Genomic DNA, 17,104 nt, shown 5'->3' on the forward strand with positions numbered 1-17,104 from the left:
GTTTGCATCTGTCTCCCAGGAAAGCTGAAGGAGTACTTGCTGTGTAATTGCTGAATGAGGCAAATCTTGCTTGTCTGGTCTATGATCTTCCTGGGTTTCTGGCAGTTGAGTTTGATGAACTTTAGTGGGAAACACTTAGATGAAGAGGAAATGTATTTTGCCTTGTTGCAATGATGAATCCCTGTGTTTTCTCAGGTCCCACTACCTCGGGCACCCCGATTGTAACAGTGTCAAGCACCCCTGTCACACCAACATCACCTGAGTCACCCTCCAGTACCACGTCTGGCACGACGGTCTCCAGCAGCACCATCAGCAGCACCACGAGCACCACGCCTGTTACTGGCACTCCGTCCTTCAGCCCAACTACTGTCAGCACATCCACACCCACACCAACACCCACCACCTCGCTCACACCTCCAACCACAACTACGGAAGGTAATGTCTGGCCACATGGTTGTATGTTTCCTTGTAGACTTTCCTTCCTAGACGTTTATTGTGGTTTTGGTGCCCCAAGCTACTTCTCAAGCTTTCTGTTATTCCCTCTTTGAATGCATCGGTCTTCAGTGAAAAATACTTTATTGGTTTCTATTGTAAGGCCCTGTAGAAATTATTTTGCCATTCTGCCTACTACAACCAGCTCTGTGCAGTCAGGAATTCTTGCTCATTCTGCTATGAGGTGCTTGAAGTACCTCATGGTGGGCCTCAGGATTTCCTTCAGAAGGTGCTCTTATCCCTCTCTGGAATACACTGCGAGAACAGTAGAGAAGGAAGGAAGGTGTCCTAAGGATGATGGGATTTAATTCAGTTAGCTCTAGTGCTGCTGAGATTTCCTTCTCTGTGCATATTTTTCACGGTGCACACAGTGTTTAGCTGCAGCATTGTTCATCGGATAAGTGTTTGCTTATGTCTGCCATGCAGTCTGTTGACAAGCTTGGTGTGTAATTGCTGATTGACCCCAGTGTTGCGAATGAGGCTGTCTGCTTGCCTGGTCTCTGATGTTCCTGGCTTTCTGGAGGTTGAATTTGATGAACTGAAGGGAAAAATGTGGAGGTGAAGAGGAAATGGAATTTTCCTGCTTGCAATGATGAAATTCTTTGTTTTCTCAGGTCCTACTACCTCGGGCACCCCGATTATAACTGTGTCAAGCACCCCTGCCACACCTACAGCACCTGAGTCACCCTCCAGTACCACGTCTGGCACGACGGTCTCCAGCAGCACCATCAGCAGCACCACGAGCACCACGCCTGTTACTGTCACTCCGTCCTTCAGCCCAACTACTGTCAGCACATCCACACCCACACCAACACCCACCACCTCGCTCACACCTCCAACCACAACTACGGAAGGTAATGTCTGGCCACGTGGTTGTATGTTTCCTTTTAGACTTTCCTTCCTAAACATTCACTGTGGTTTAGGTACCCCAACCTATTTCTCAAGATTTTATTTATCCCAGCGTAGAATGCATTAGTCCTGTGAAGAAAATGTTTTTTTTCTTTAAATACTAGTTCCCTAAAGAAATTATTTTGTCCTTCTGCCCACTTCAACCAGCTTTTTGTAGTCAGGAATTCTTGCTCATTCTGCTTTGAGGTGCTCAAAGTACCTCAAATGGGGCCACTGCATTTCTTGCAGAAGGGAAGGGAACAGAGCATGAAAAGGTAAACAAGGAAGGCACCAGAAGATTCTGGGAATGAATTGAGACTGCCGAGGGGCTTCTGAGTTCTTGCCTTGGATATTTTAGGCAGTGCATGCAGTGGTTAGCTGTTTAACATTTGTTGTAGGTGTGTTTGCTTCTGTCTCACAGATAAGCTGAAGGAGAGCTTGGTGTGTAATTGCTGAATGAGGCAAATCTTGCTTGTCTGGTCTATGATCTTCCTGGGTTTCTGGCAGTTGAGTTTGATGAACGTTAGTGGGAAACGCTTAGATGAAGAGGAAATGTATTTTGCCTTGTTGCAATGATGAATCCCTGTGTTTTCTCAGGTCCCACTACCTCGGGCACCCCGATTGTAACAGTGTCAAGCACCCCTGTCACACCAACATCACCTGAGTCACCCTCCAGTACCACGTCTGGCACGACGGTCTCCAGCAGCACCATCAGCAGCACCACGAGCACCACGCCTGTTACTGTCACTCCGTCCTTCAGCCCAACTACTGTCAGCACATCCACACCCACACCAACACCCACCACCTCGCTCACACCTCCAACCACAACTACGGAAGGTAATGTCTGGCCACGTGGTTGTATGTTTCCTTGTAGACTTTCCTTCCTAGATGTTTAGTGTTGTTTAGGTGCCCCAAGCTACTTCTCAAGCTTTCTGTTAGTCACTCTTTGAATTCCTTGGTCTTCAGTGGAAAATGCTTTATTGGTTTCTATTGTAAGGCCCTGTAGAAATTATTTTGCCATTCTGCCCACTATGATCATTCTGCTATGTGGTGCTTGAAGTACCTCATGGTGGGCCTCAGGATTTCCTGGAGAAGGTGCTTTGATCACTCCCTGGAATATATTGTGAGAACAGTAGAGAAGGAAGGAAGGTGTCCTAAGGATGATAGGACTGAATTCAGTTAGCTCTAGTGCTGCTGAGTTTTCCTTCTCTGTGCATATTTTTCACGCTGCATACAGTGGTGAGTTGCAGCATTGTTCATCGGATAAGTGTTTGCTTCTGTCTGCCATGCAGTCTGTTGGCAAGCTTGGTGTGTAATTGCTGATTGACCCCAGTATTGCGAATGAGGCTGTCTGCTTGCCTGGTCTCTGACCTTCCTGGGTTTCTGGCAGTTGAGTTTGATGAACTTTAGTGGGAAACGCTTAGATGAAGAGGAAATGGAATTTTGCCTTTTTGCAATGCTGAAATTCTTTGTTTTCTCAGGTCCCACTACCTCGGGCACCCCGATTGTAACAGTGTCAAGCACCCCTGCCACACCAACATCACCTGAGTCACTCTCCAGTACCACGTCTGGCACAACAGTCTCCAGCAGCACCATCAGCAGCACCACGAGCACCACGCCTGTTACTGGCACTCCGTCCTTCAGCCCAACTACTGTCAGCACATCCACACCCACACCAACACCCACCACCTCGCTCACACCTCCAACCACAACTACGGAAGGTAATGTCTGGCCTCGTTGTTATGTATTTCCTTGTTGTCTTTCCCTGCTGGTCATCCTTTATCGTTCAGGTGCCCTATGTTTTGCCTCATGCTTTCTGTTTTGCTCTGTGGTGTGCCAGGATATCCTTTGTTGGTTAACTGGTTTGCTGATTTTCTCTGCTGGTCTGTGCAGAAAATATTTCATCCTTTAGCCTTGCAGAATAAGCTTTGTATGGATGAAATTCTGTCTTTTAATGCTTTGTGATGCTGTCCTTCATCTGGAGAGAGCATTCTATGTGGGAAGCCTGTTTTGATATGGCATGTTGCTTCCTTTTGTAAACCTTTGTTTCCCGGTGCTGTTCAGTGGTGGTTTCTGACTTTCTTGCCTTTATTCTGCTGCTTGTCCTCTGTGCTTTTCCGCCACGGGCATACCATTTCTCTTCAGGGAACTGCATGTTTTCCCTGGAGGATTTCATGGGTTAGTGTTCAGGTGGAAGCATGGCACTTAGCACTATCAGTGACTGCACAATCCTCACATTTGTTTTGACCTCCTGCTATTGAATCTAGAGTTCCTGTTTCTGACTGTTTACTTTTTCTGATGTCCATCTACAGTAGTCTGCACATTCCCCCCCGAGGACTGCATCTGGACGGATTGGATTGATGTGAGTTACCCACAGTATGGCCCTGAGAATGGTGATGATGAGACCTTTGAAACTATTCAGAATAAGATCCCTTCATGGAACTGTACAAAGGTTGAGAATGTTTCATGCAGAGCAGAGAAATTTCCAGACATTCCTATAGAGGATTTAGGGCAGAAAGTGGAGTGTGACGTCAACACAGGACTAATCTGTATAAACAAGGATCAACCCACAGTGGGAGTGGTGCCAATGTGCCTGAATTACCAGATCAAAGTCTGCTGTACTCCTCCATTAAGTCCGGAGTGCACCACAGCTACCACAACTACTACAACTACTACAACTACCACGCCAGAGGAAACGAGCACGCCTGTGTCCCCCTCACCGACAACAAGCACTACTTTCACTCCAAGTGTGTCAAGCACCCCTGCCACACCAACAGCACCTGAATCACCCTCCAGTACCACATCTGGCACGACGGTCTCCAGCAGCACCATCAGCAGCACCACGAGCACCACGCCTGTTACTGTCACTCCGTCCTTCAGCCCAACTACTGTCAGCACATCCACACCCACACCAACACCCACCACCTCGCTCACACCTCCAACCACAACTACGGAAGGTAATGTCTGGCCACGTGGTTGTATGTTTCCTTGTAGACTTTCCTTCCAAGATATTAATTATTGTTCGGTTGTCTCACGCTACTTCTCAAGCTTTTTATTTATCCCTGCGTAGAATGCATTAGTCCTAGGCAGAAAATGCTTTTTTCTTTATGTTGTAAGGCCCTGTAGAAGTTATTTTGTCCTTCTGCCCGCTACAACCAGCTTTTTGTAGTCAGGAATTATTGCTCTTTCTGCTTTGAGGTGCTCAAAGTACCTCAAATGGGCTCAATGCATTTCTTGCAGAAGGGAAGGGAACAGAGCATGAAACAGTAAACAAGGAAGGCACCAGAAGATTATGGGAATGAATTGAGACGGCCGAGGTGATGCTGAGTTCTTGCCTTGGATATTTTAGGCAGTGCGTGCAGTGGTTAGCTGTGTTACGTTTGTCATTGTAGAGAGGTTTGCATCTGTCTCCCAGGAAAGTTGAAGGAGTACTTGCTGTGTAATTGCTGAATGAGGCAAACCTTGATTGTCTGGTCTATGATCTTCCTGGGTTTCTGGCAGTTGAGTTTGATGAACTGTAGTGGGAAACGCTTAGATGAAGAGGAAATGTTTTTTGCCTTGTTGCAATGATGAATCCCCGTGTTTTCTCAGGTCCCACTACCTCGGGCACCCCGATTGTAACAGTGTCAAGCACCCCTGTCACACCAACATCACCTGAGTCACCCACCAGTACCACGTCTGGCACGACGGTCTCCAGCAGCACCATCAGCAGCACCACGAGCACCACGCCTGTTACTGTCACTCCGTCCTTCAGCCCAACTACTGTCAGCACATCCACATCCACACCAACACCCACCACCTCGCTCACACCTCCAACCACAACTACGGAAGGTAATGTCTGGCCACGTGGTTGTATGTTTCCTTGTAGACTTTCCTTCCTAGATGTTTATTGTTGTTTAGGTGCCCCAAGCTACTTCTCAAGCTTTCTGTTATTCACTCTTTGAATTCCTTGGTCTTCAGTGGAAAATGCTTTATTCGTTTCTGTTGTATGGCCCTGTAGAAATTATTTTGCCATTCTGCCCACTACGATCATTCTGCTATGTGGTGCTCAAAGTACCTCATAGTGGGCCTCAGGATTTCCTGGAGAAGGTGCTTTGATCTCTCCCTGGAATATATTGTGAGAACAGTAGAGAAGGAAGGAAGGTGTCCTAAGGATGATAGGACTGAATTCAGTTAGCTCTAGTGCTGCTGAGTTTTCCTTCTCTGTGCATATTTTTCACACTGCATACAGTGGTTAGTTGCAGCATTGTTCATCGGATAAGTGTTTGCTTCTGTCTGCCATGCAGTCTGTTGGCAAGCTTGGTGTGTAATTGCTGATTGACCCCAGTATTGCGAATGAGGCTGTCTGCTTGCCTGGTCTCTGACCTTCCTGGGTTTCTGGCGGTTGTGTTTGTTGAACTGAAAGGAGAAATGTGGAATAGAAGAGGAATTGCAATTTTCCTGCTTGCAATGCTGAAATTCTTTGTTTTCTCAGGTCCCACTACCTCGGGCACCCCGATTGTAACTGTGTCAAGCACCCCTGTCACACCAACATCACCTGAATCACCCTCCAGTACCACATCTGGCACGACGGTCTCCAGCAGCACCATCAGCAGCACCACGAGCACCACGCCTGTTACTGGCCCGCCCTCCTCCAGCCCAACTACTGTCAGCACATCCACACCCACACCAACACCCACCACCTCGCTCACACCTCCAACCACAACTACAGAAGGTAATGTCTGGCTACGTGGTTGTACGTTTCCGTGTAGACTTTCCTTCCTAGATGTTTAGTGTTGTTTAGGTGCCCCAAGGTATTTCTCAAGCTTTTTATTTATCCCTGCGTAGAATGCATTAGTCCTGTGAAGACAATGCTTTTTCCTTTATGTTGTAAGGCCCTGTAGAAATTTTGTACTTCTGCCTGCTGCATCAGGCTCTGTGCAGTCAGGAATTCTTGCTCTTTCTGCTATGAGGTGCTCAGAGTACCTGAAACTGAGTCGCAGGATTTCTTGCAGAAGGGAAAGTTGGTCTCTTCCTGGAATGAACGTGCCAGCAGTAAACAAGGAAGGAACCAGAAGATTATGGGAATGAATTGAGACGTCTGAGGGGCTGCTGGGTTCTTGTCTTTGGATAGTTTTGGCAGTGCATGCAGTGGTTATCTGTGTAACATTTGTTGTTGTAGGTGTGCTTGCTTCTGTCTCCCAAGGAAAGCTGAAAGAGAGCTTGGTGTGTAATTGCTGAATGAGGCAAATCTTGCTTGTCTGGTCTATGATCTTCCTGGGTTTCTGGCAGTTGAGTTTGATTAACTTTAGTGGGAAATGCTTAGATGAAGAGGAAATGCAATTTTCTTGCTTGCAATGATGAATCCTTGTGTTTTCTCAGGTCCCACTACCTCGGGCACCCTGATTGTAACAGTGTCAAGCACCCCTGTCACACCAACATCACCTGAGTCACCCTCCAGTACCACGTCTGGCACGACGGTCTCCAGCAGCACCATCAGCAGCACCACGAGCACCACGCCTGTTACTGTCACTCCGTCCTTCAGCCCAACTACTGTCAGCACATCCACACCCACACCAACACCCACCACCTCGCTCACACCTCCAACCACAACTACGGAAGGTAATGTCTGGCCACGTGGTTGTATGTTTCCTTGTAGACTTTCCTTCCTAGATGTTTAGTGTTGTTTAGGTGCCCCAAGCTACTTCTCAAGCTTTTTATTTATCTCTGTGTAGAATGCATTAGTCCTGTGCAGAAAATGCTTTATTTTTTTATATTGTATGGCCCTGTATAAATTATTTTGTCCTTCTGCCTGCTGCATCAGGCTCTGTGCAGTCAGGAATTCTTGCTCTTTCTGCTATGAGGTGCTCAGAGTACCTGAAACTGAGTCGCAGGATTTCTTGCAGAAGGGAAAGTTGGTCTCTTCCTGGAATGAACGTGCCAGCAGTAAATAAGGAAGGAACCAGAAGATTATGGGAATGAATTGAGACGTCTGAGGGGCTGCTGGGTTCTTGTCTTTGGATAGTTTTGGCAGTGCGTGCAGTGGTTAGCTGTGTAACATTTGTTGTTGTAGGTGTGCTTGCTTCTGTCTCCCCGGAAAGCTGAAGGAGAGCTTGGTGTGTAATTGCTGAATGAGGCAAAACTTGCTTGTCTGGTATCTGAACCTCTTGGGTTTCTGGCAGTTGAGTTTGATGAACGTTAGTGGGAAACGCTTAGATGAAGAGGAAATGCAATTTTCCTGCTTGCAATGATGAATCCCAGTGTTTTCTCAGGTCCCACTACCTCGGGCACCCCGATTGTAACAGTGTCAAGCACCCCTGCCACACCAACATCACCTGAGTCACCCTCCAGTACCACGTCTGGCACGACGGTCTCCAGCAGCACCATCAGCAGCACCACGAGCACCACGCCTGTTACTGGCACTCCGTCCTTCAGCCCAACTACTGTCAGCACATCCACACCCACACCAACACCCACCACCTCGCTCACACCTCCAACCACAACTACGGAAGGTAATGTCTGGCCACGTGGTTGTACGTTTCCTTGTAGACTTTCCTTCCTAGATGTTTAGTGTTGTTTAGGTGTCCCAAGCTACTTCTCAAGCTTTCTGTTATTCCCTCTTTGAATTCCTTGTTCTTCAGTGGAAAATGCTTTATTCGTTTCTATTGTAAGACCCTGCAGAATTTATTTTATCCTTTTGCCTGCTGCATTATGCTCTCTGCAGACAGGAATTCTTGCTCTTTCTGCTATGAGGTGCTCAGAGTACCTGAAACTGAGTCGCAGGATTTCTTGCAGAAGGGAAAGTTGGTCTCTTCCTGGAATGAACGTGCCAGCAGTAAACAAGGAAGGAACCAGAAGATTATGGGAATGAATTGAGACGTCTGAGGGGCTGCTGGGTTCTTGTCTTTGGATAGTTTTGGCAGTGCATGCAGTGGTTAGCTGTGTAACATTTGTTGTTGTAGGTGTGCTTGCTTCTGTATCCCAGGAAAGCTGAAGGAGAGCTTGGTGTGTAATTGCTGAATGAGATAAATCTTGCTTGTCTGGTCTATGATCTTCCTGGGTTTCTGGCAGTTGAGTTTGATGAACTGGATGGAGAAATGTGGAATAGAAGAGGAAATGCAATTTTCCTGTTTGCAATGATGAATCCCTGTGTTTTCTCAGGACCCACTACCTCGGGCACCCCGATTGTAACAGTGTCAAGCACCCCTGTCACACCAACATCACCTGAGTCACCCTCCAGTACCACGTCTGGCACGACGGTCTCCAGCAGCACCATCAGCAGCACCACGAGCACCACGCCTGTTACTGGCACTCCGTCCTTCAGCCCAACTACTGTCAGCACATCCACACCCACACCAACACCCACCACCTCGCTCACACCTCCAACCACAACTACTGGAGGTAATGTCTGGCCTCGTTGTTATGTATTTCCTTGTCGTCTTTCCCTGCTGGTCATTCCTTTATCCTGCAGGTGCCCTATATTTTGCCTCATTCTTTCTGTTTTGCTCTGTGATATGCAGGATGTTATTCGTTGGTTTACTGATTTGCTGATTTTATCTGCTGGTCTGTGCAGAAAATATTTCATCCTTTAGCCTTGCAGAATAAGCTTTGTATGGATGAAATTCTGTCTTTTAATGCTTTGTGATGCTTTCCTTCATCTGGAGAGAGCATTCTATGTGGGAAACCTGTTTTGGTATGGCATGGTGCTTCCTTTTGTAACCCTTTGGTTCCTGGTGCTGTTCAGTGGTGGCTTCTGACCTTCTTGCCTTTATTCTCCTGCTTGTCCTCTGTGCTTTTCTGCCATGGGCACACCATTTCTCTTCAGGGAACTGCATGTTTTCCCTGGAGGATTTCATGGGTTAGTGTTCAGGCGGAAGCATGGCACTTAGCACTATCAGTGACTGCACGATCCTTACATTTGTTTTGACCTCCTGCTATTGAATCTGGAGTTCCTGTTTCTGATTGTTTACTTTTTCTGATGTCCATCTACAGTAGTCTGCACATTCCCCCCCGAGGACTGCATCTGGACGGATTGGATTGATGTGAGTTACCCACAGTATGGCCCTGAGAATGGTGATGATGAGACCTTTGAAACTATTCAGAATAAGATCCCTTCATGGAACTGTACAAAGGTTGAGAATGTTTCATGCAGAGCAGAGAAATTTCCAGACATTCCTATAGAAGATTTAGGGCAGAAAGTGGAGTGTGACGTCAACACAGGACTAATCTGTAAAAACAAGGATCAACCCACAGTGGGAGTAGTGCCAATGTGCCTGAATTACCAGATCAAAGTCTGCTGTACTCCTCCATTAAGTCCGGAGTGCACCACAGCTACCACAACTACTACAACTACCACAACTACCACAACTTCCACGCCAGTGGAAACGAGCACGCCAGTGTCCCCCTCACCGACAACAAGCACTACATTAACTCCAAGTGTGTCAAGCACCCCTGCCACACCAACATCACCTGAGTCACCCTCCAGTACCACATCTGGCACGACGGTCTCCAGCAGCACCATCAGCAGCACCACGAGCACCACGCCTGTTACTGTCACTCCGTCCTTCAGCCCAACTACTGTCAGCACATCCACACCCACACCAACACCCACCACCTCGCTCACACCTCCAACCACAACTACGGAAGGTAATGTCTGGCCACGTGGTTGTATGTTTCCTTTTAGACTTTCCTTCTAAGATATTCATTATTGTTCAGTTGTCCCACGGTATTTTTCAAGCTTTTAATTTATACCAGCGTAGAATGCATTAGTCCTGGGCTGAAAATGCTTTTTTTCTTTATGTTGTAAGGCCCTGTAGAAATTATTTCGTCCTTCTGCCCGCTACAGCCAGCTTTTTGTAATCAGGAATTCTTGCTCTTTCTACTTTGACGTGCTCAAAGTACCTGAAACTGGGTCGCAGGATTTCTTGCTGAAGGGAAGGGAGATGTGTTCCTGGAACGGAGAGTGTCTGCAGTAAACTAGGAAGGCACCAGAAGATTATGGGAATGAATTGAGACATCTGAGGGGCTGCTGAGTACTCGTCTTTGGTTAGTTTTGGCAGTGCGTGCAGTGGTTAGCTGTGTTACGTTTGTCATTGTAGAGAAGTTTGCATCTGTCTCCCAGGAAAGCTGAAGGAGTACTTGCTGTGTAATTGCTGAATGAGGCAAAACTTGCTTCTCTGGTGTCTGAACTTCCTGGGTTTCTGGCAGTTGAGTTTGATTAACTTTAGTGGGAAACGCTTAGATGAAGAGGAAATGTTTTTTGCCTTGTTGCAATGATGAATCCCTGTGTTTTCTCAGGTCCCACTACCTCGGGCACCCCGATTGTAACAGTGTCAAGCACCCCTGCCACACCAACAGCACCTGAGTCACCCTCCAGTACCACGTCTGGCACGACGGTCTCCAGCAGCACCATCAGCAGCACCACGAGCACCACGCCTGTTACTGTCACTCCGTCCTTCAGCCCAACTACTGTCAGCACATCCACACCCACACCAACACCCACCACCTCGCTCACACCTCCAACCACAACTACGGAAGGTAATGTCTGGCTACGTGGTTGTACATTTCCTTGTAGATTTTCCTTTCTAGACGTTAATTGTTGTTTAGGTGCCCCAAGCTACTTCTCAAGCTTTCTGTTATTCACTCTTTGAATTCCTTTGTCTTCAGTGGAAAATGCTTTATTCGTTTCTATTGTAAGGCTCTGTAGAAATTATTTTGCCATTCTGCCCACTACGATCATTCTGCTATGTGGTGCTTGAAATACCTCATGGTGGGCCTCAGGATTTCCTGGAGAAGGTGCTTTGATCTCTCCCTGGAATATATTGTGAGAACAGTAGAGAAGGAAGGAAGGTGTCCTAAGGATGATAGGACTGAATTCAGTTAGCTCTAGTGCTGCTGAGTTTTCCTTCTCTGTGCATATTTTTCACGCTGCATACAGTGGTGAGTTGCAGCATTGTTCATCGGATAAGTGTTTGCTTCTGTCTGCCATGCAGTCTGTTGGCAAGCTTGGTGTGTAATTGCTGATTGACCCCAGTATTGCGAATGAGGCTGTCTGCTTGCCTGGTCTCTGACCTTCCTGGTTTTCTGGCGGTTGAGTTTTATGAACTGAAAGGAGAAATGTGGAATAGAAGAGGAATTGCAATTTTCATGCTTGCAATGATGAATCCCTGTGTTTTCTCAGGTCCCACTACCTCGGGCACCCCGATTGTAACAGTGTCAAGCACCCCTGTCACACCAACATCACCTGAATCACCCTCCAGTACCACGTCTGGCACGACGGTCTCCAGCAGCACCATCAGCAGCACCACGAGCACCACGCCTGTTACTGGCCCGCCCTCCTCCAGCCCAACTACTGTCAGCACATCCACACCCACACCAACACCCACCACCTCGCTCACACCTCCAACCACAACTACGGAAGGTAATGTCTGGCTACGTGGTTGTACGTTTCCTTGTAGACTTTCCTTCCTAGATGCTTAGTGTGGTTTAGGTGCCCCAAGCTACTTCTCAAGCTTTCTGTTATTCCCTCTTTGAATTCCTTGTTCTTCAGTGGAAAATGCTTTATTCGTTTCTATTGTAAGGCCCTGTAGAAGTTATTTTGTCCTTCTGCCTGCTGCATCAGGCTTTGTGCAGACAGGAATTCTTGCTCTTTCTTCTATGAGGTGCTCAGAGTACCTGAAACTGTGTCGCAGGATTTCTTGCAGAAGGGAAACTTGGTCTCTTTCTGGAACGGAACCTGCCAGCAGTAAACAAGGAAGGAACCAGAAAATTATGGGAATGAATTGAGACGGTCGAGGGGCTGCTGAGTTCTCGTCTTTGGATAGTTTTGGCAGTGCATGCAGTGGTTAGCTGTTTAACATTTGTTGTATGTGTGTTTGCTTCTGTCTCACAGATAAGCTGAAGGAGAGCTTGGTGTGTAATTGCTGAATGAGGCAAATCTTGCTTGTCTGGTCTATGATCTTCCTGGGTTTCTGGCAGTTGAGTTTGATGAACGTTAGTGGGAAACGCTTAGATGAAGAGGAAATGTATTTTGCCTTGTTGCAATGATGAATCCCCGTGTTTTCTCAGGTCCCACTACCTCGGGCACCCCGATTGTAACAGTGTCAAGCACCCCTGTCACACCAACATCACCTGAGTCACCCACCAGTACCACATCTGGCACGACGGTCTCCAGCAGCACCATCAGCAGCACCACGAGCACCACGCCTGTTACTGTCACTCCGTCCTTCAGCCCAACTACTGTCAGCACATCCACACCCACACCAACACCCACCACCTCGCTCACACCTCCAACCACAACTACGGAAGGTAATGTCTGGCCACGTGGTTGTATGTTTCCTTTTAGACTTTCCTTCCTAGATGTTTAGTGTTGTTTAGGTGCCCCAAGCTACTTCTCAAGCTTTTTATTTATATCTGTGTAGAATGCATTAGTCCTGTACAGAAAATGCTTTATTTTTTATATTGTATGGCCCTGTATAAATTATTTTGTCCTTCTGCCTGCTGCATCAAGCTCTTTGCAGAAAGGAATTTTTGCTCTTTCTGCTATGAGGTACTCAGAGTACCTGAAACTGGGTCGCAGGATTTCTTGCAGAAGGGAAACTTGGTCTCTTCCTGGAATGAACGTGCCAGCAGTAAACAAGGAAGGAACCAGAAGATTATGGGAATGAATTGAGACGTCTGAGGGGCTGCTGGGTTCTTGTCTTTGGATAGTTTTGGCAGTGCATGCAGTGGTTAGCTGTGTAACATTTGTTGTTGTAGGTGTGCTTGCTTCTGTCTCCCAGGAAAGCTGAAGGAGAGCTTGGTGTGTAATTGCTGAATGAGGCAAATCTTGCTTGTCTGGTGTCTGAACCTCCTGGGTTTCTGGCAGTTGAGTTTTATGTACTGTCGAGGGAAATGCTTAGATGAAGAGGAAATGCAATTTTCCTGCTTGCAATGATGAATCCCTGTGTTTTCTCAGGTCCCACTACCTCGGGCACCCCGATTGTAACAGTGTCAAGCACCCCTGCCACACCAACATCACCTGAGTCACCCTCCAGTACCACGTCTGGCACGACGGTCTCCAGCAGCACCATCAGCAGCACCACGAGCACCACGCTTGTTACTGGCACTCCGTCCTTCAGCCCAACTACTGTCAGCACATCCACACCCACACCAACACCCACCACCTCGCTCACACCTCCAACCACAACTACGGAAGGTAATGTCTGGCCACGTGGTTGTATGTTTACTTTTAGACTTTCCTTCCTAGACATTTATTGTTGTTTAGGTGCCCCAAGCTACTTCTCAAGCTTTCTGTTATTCAATCTTTGAATTCCTTGGTCTTCAGTGGAAAATGCTTTATTCGTTTCTGTTGTATGGCCCTGTAGAAATTATTTTGCCATTCTGCCCACTACGATCATTCTGCTATGTGGTGCTTGAAATACCTCATGGTGGGCCTCAGGATTTCCTGGAGAAGGTGCTTTGATCTCTCCCTGGAATATATTGTGAGAACAATAGAGAAGGAAGGAAGGTGTCCTAAGGATGATAGGACTGAATTCAGTTAGCTCTAGTGCTGCTGAGTTTTCCTTCTCTGTGCATATTTTTCACGCTGCATACAGTGGTTAGTTGCAGCATTGTTCATCGGATAAGTGTTTGCTTCTGTCTGCCATGCAGTCTGTTGGCAAGCTTGGTGTGTAATTGCTGATTGACCCCAGTATTGCGAATGAGGCTGTCTGCTTGCCTGGTCTCTGACCTTCCTGGTTTTCTGGCGGTTGAGTTTTATGAACTGAAAGGAGAAATGTGGAATAGAAGAGGAATTGCAATTTTGATGCTTGCAATGATGAATCCCTGTGTTTTCTCAGGTCCCACTACCTCGGGCACCCCGATTGTAACTGTGTCAAGCACCCCTGTCACACCAACATCACCTGAATCACCCTCCAGTACCACGTCTGGCACGACGGTCTCCAGCAGCACCATCAGCAGCACCACGAGCACCACGCCTGTTACTGGCCCGCCCTCCTCCAGCCCAACTACTGTCAGCACATCCACACCCACACCAACACCCACCACCTCGCTCACACCTCCAACCACAACTACGGAAGGTAATGTCTGGCTACGTGGTTGTACGTTTCCTTGTAGACTTTCCTTCCTAGATGTTGATTGTTGTTTAGGTGCCCCAAGCTATTTCTCAAGCTTTTTATTTATCCCTGCGTAGAATGCATTAGTCCTGTGAAGAAAATGCTTTTTTCTTTATGTTGTAAGGCCCTGTAGAAATTTTGTCCTTCTGCCTGCTGCATCAGGCTCTGTGCAGACAGGAATTCTTGCTCTTTCTGCTATGAGGCGCTCAGAGTACCTGAAACTGAGTCGCAGGATTTCTTGCAGAAGGGAAAGTTGGTCTCTTCCTGGAATGAACGTGCCAGCAGTAAACAAGGAAGGCATGAGAGGACTGTGGGCGTGAATTTAGATGTCTGAGGGGCTGCTGAGTTCTTGCCTTGGATATTTTAGGTAGTGCGTGCAGTGGTTAGCTGTGTTACGTTTGTCATTGTAGAGAAGTTTTCTTCTGTCTCCCAGGTAAGTTGAAGGAGAGCTTGGTATGTAATTGCTGAATGAGGCAAATCTTGCTTGTCTGGTCTATGATCTTCCTGGGTTTCTGGCAGTTGAGTTTGATGAACGTTAGTGGGAAACGCTTAGATGAAGAGGAAATGCAATTTTCTTGCTTGCAATGATGAATCCCTGTGTTTTCTCAGGTCCCACTACCTCGGGCACCCCGATTGTAACAGTGTCAAGCACCCCTGCCACACCAACATCACCTGAGTCACCCTCCAGTACCACGTCTGGCACGACGGTCTCCAGCAGCACCATCAGCAGCACCACGAGCACGACGCCTGTTACTGTCACTCCGTCCTTCAGCCCAACTACTGTCAGCACATCCACACCCACACCAACACCCACCACCTCGCTCACACCTCCAACCACAACTACGGAAGGTAATGTCTGGCCACGTGGTTGTATGTTTGCTTGTAGACTTTCCTTCCTAGATGTTTAGTGTGGTTTAGGTGCCCCAAGCTACTTCTCAAGCTTTCTGTTATTCCCTCTTTGAATTCCATGTTCTTCAGTGGAAAATGCTTTATTCGTTTCTATTGTAAGGCCCTGTAGAAGTTATTTAGTCCTTCTGCCTGCTGCATCAGGCTCTGTGCAGACAGGAATTCTTGCTCTTTCTGCTATGAGGCGCTCAGAGTACCTGAAACTGGGCCGCAGTATTTCTTGCAGAAGGGAAACTTGGTCTCTTCCTGGAACGGAACGTGCCAGCAGTAAACAAGGAAGGAACCAGAAGATTATGGGAATGAATTGAGACGGCCGAGGGGCTGCTGAGTTCTTGCCTTGGATATTTTAGGCAGTGCGTGCAGTGGTTAGCTGTGTTACGTTTGTCATTGTAGAGAAGTTTGCATCTGTCTCCCAGGAAAGTTGAAGGAGTACTTGCTGTGAAATTGCTGAATGAGGCAAAACTTGCTTCTCTGGTGTCTGAACTTCCTGGGTTTCTGGCAGTTGAGTTTGATGAACTTTAGTGGGAAATGCTTAGATGAAGAGGAAATGTATTTTGCCTTGTTGCAATGATGAATCCCTGTGTTTTCTCAGGTCCCACTACCTCGGGCACCCCGATTGTAACAGTGTCAAGCACCCCTGTCACACCAACATCACCTGAGTCACCCTCCAGTACCACGTCTGGCACGACGGTCTCCAGCAGCACCATCAGCAGCACCACGAGCACCACGCCTGTTACTGTCACTCCGTCCTTCAGCCCAACTACTGTCAGCACATCCACACCCACACCAACACCCACCACCTCGCTCACACCTCCAACCACAACTACGGAAGGTAATGTCTGGCCACGTGGTTGTATGTTTCCTTTTAGACTTTCCTTCCTAGACGTTTATTGTGGTTTAAGTGCCCCAAGGTATTTCTCAAGTTTTTTATTTTTTCCTGCGTGGAATGCATTAGTCCTGTGCAGAAAATGCTTTATTTGTTTATATTGTAAGGCCCTGTTGAAATTATTTTGTCCTTCTGCCTGCTGCATTATGCTCTGTGCAGGCAGGAATTCTTGATCTTTCTGCTCTGGAGCGCTCAAAGTACCTGAAACTTAGCCTCAGGATTTCTTGCAGAAGGAAAAGTTGGTCTCTTCCTGGAACAGAGAGTGCCAGCAGTAAACAAGGAAGGCATGAGAGGACTGTGGGCGTGAATTTAGATGTCTGAGGGGCTGCTGAGTTCTTGCCTTGGATATTTTAGGTAGTGCGTGCAGTGGTTAGCTGTGTTACGTTTGTCATTGTAGAGAAGTTTTCTTCTGTCTCCCAGGTAAGTTGAAGGAGAGCTTGGTATGTAATTGCTCAATGAGGCAAATCTTGTCTGGTCTATGATCTTCCTGGGTTTCTGGCAGTTGAGTTTGATGAACTTTAGTGGGAAACGCTTTGATGAAGAGGAAGTGTATTTTGCCTTGTTGCAATGATGAATCCCCGTGTTTTCTCAGGTCCCACTACCTCGGGCACCCCGATTGTAACAGTGTCAAGCACCCCAGTCACACCAACATCACCTGAGTCACCCTCCAGTACCACGTCTGGCACGACGGTCTCCAGCAGCACCATCAGCAGCACCACGAGCACCACGCCTGTTACTGGCACTCCATCCTTCAGCCCAACTACTGTCAGCACATCCACACCCACACCAACACCCACCACCTCGCTCACACCTCCAACCACAACTACGGAAGGTAATG

At 47.5% G+C, this 17,104-nt stretch overlaps 1 protein-coding gene across 1 annotated transcript in view; it reads left to right on the forward strand.

Moving 5' to 3' along the window:
• Window positions 1-17,104, forward strand: part of MUC2 (mucin 2, oligomeric mucus/gel-forming) — a 65,994-nt gene that overhangs the window by 32,159 nt on the left and 16,731 nt on the right. The window contains exons 35-53 of the mRNA XM_065755598.1: window positions 196-435; window positions 1,107-1,346; window positions 1,978-2,217; window positions 2,862-3,101; window positions 3,693-4,337; window positions 4,972-5,211; window positions 5,855-6,094; window positions 6,742-6,981; window positions 7,632-7,871; window positions 8,521-8,760; window positions 9,337-10,005; window positions 10,657-10,896; window positions 11,540-11,779; window positions 12,427-12,666; window positions 13,316-13,555; window positions 14,199-14,438; window positions 15,084-15,323; window positions 15,973-16,212; window positions 16,859-17,098. Coding sequence (XP_065611670.1) covers window positions 196-435; window positions 1,107-1,346; window positions 1,978-2,217; window positions 2,862-3,101; window positions 3,693-4,337; window positions 4,972-5,211; window positions 5,855-6,094; window positions 6,742-6,981; window positions 7,632-7,871; window positions 8,521-8,760; window positions 9,337-10,005; window positions 10,657-10,896; window positions 11,540-11,779; window positions 12,427-12,666; window positions 13,316-13,555; window positions 14,199-14,438; window positions 15,084-15,323; window positions 15,973-16,212; window positions 16,859-17,098 — 5,394 coding nt within the window. The remainder of the gene's footprint in view (window positions 1-195; window positions 436-1,106; window positions 1,347-1,977; window positions 2,218-2,861; window positions 3,102-3,692; window positions 4,338-4,971; window positions 5,212-5,854; window positions 6,095-6,741; window positions 6,982-7,631; window positions 7,872-8,520; window positions 8,761-9,336; window positions 10,006-10,656; window positions 10,897-11,539; window positions 11,780-12,426; window positions 12,667-13,315; window positions 13,556-14,198; window positions 14,439-15,083; window positions 15,324-15,972; window positions 16,213-16,858; window positions 17,099-17,104) is intronic.

The sequence above is a fragment of the Cyrtonyx montezumae genome, unplaced genomic scaffold (genome assembly GCF_038088225.1).
Source record: "Cyrtonyx montezumae isolate F1298 unplaced genomic scaffold, pur_monq_1.0 scaffold_10, whole genome shotgun sequence".
In the NCBI taxonomy this organism is placed as follows: Eukaryota; Metazoa; Chordata; class Aves; order Galliformes; family Odontophoridae; genus Cyrtonyx; species Cyrtonyx montezumae.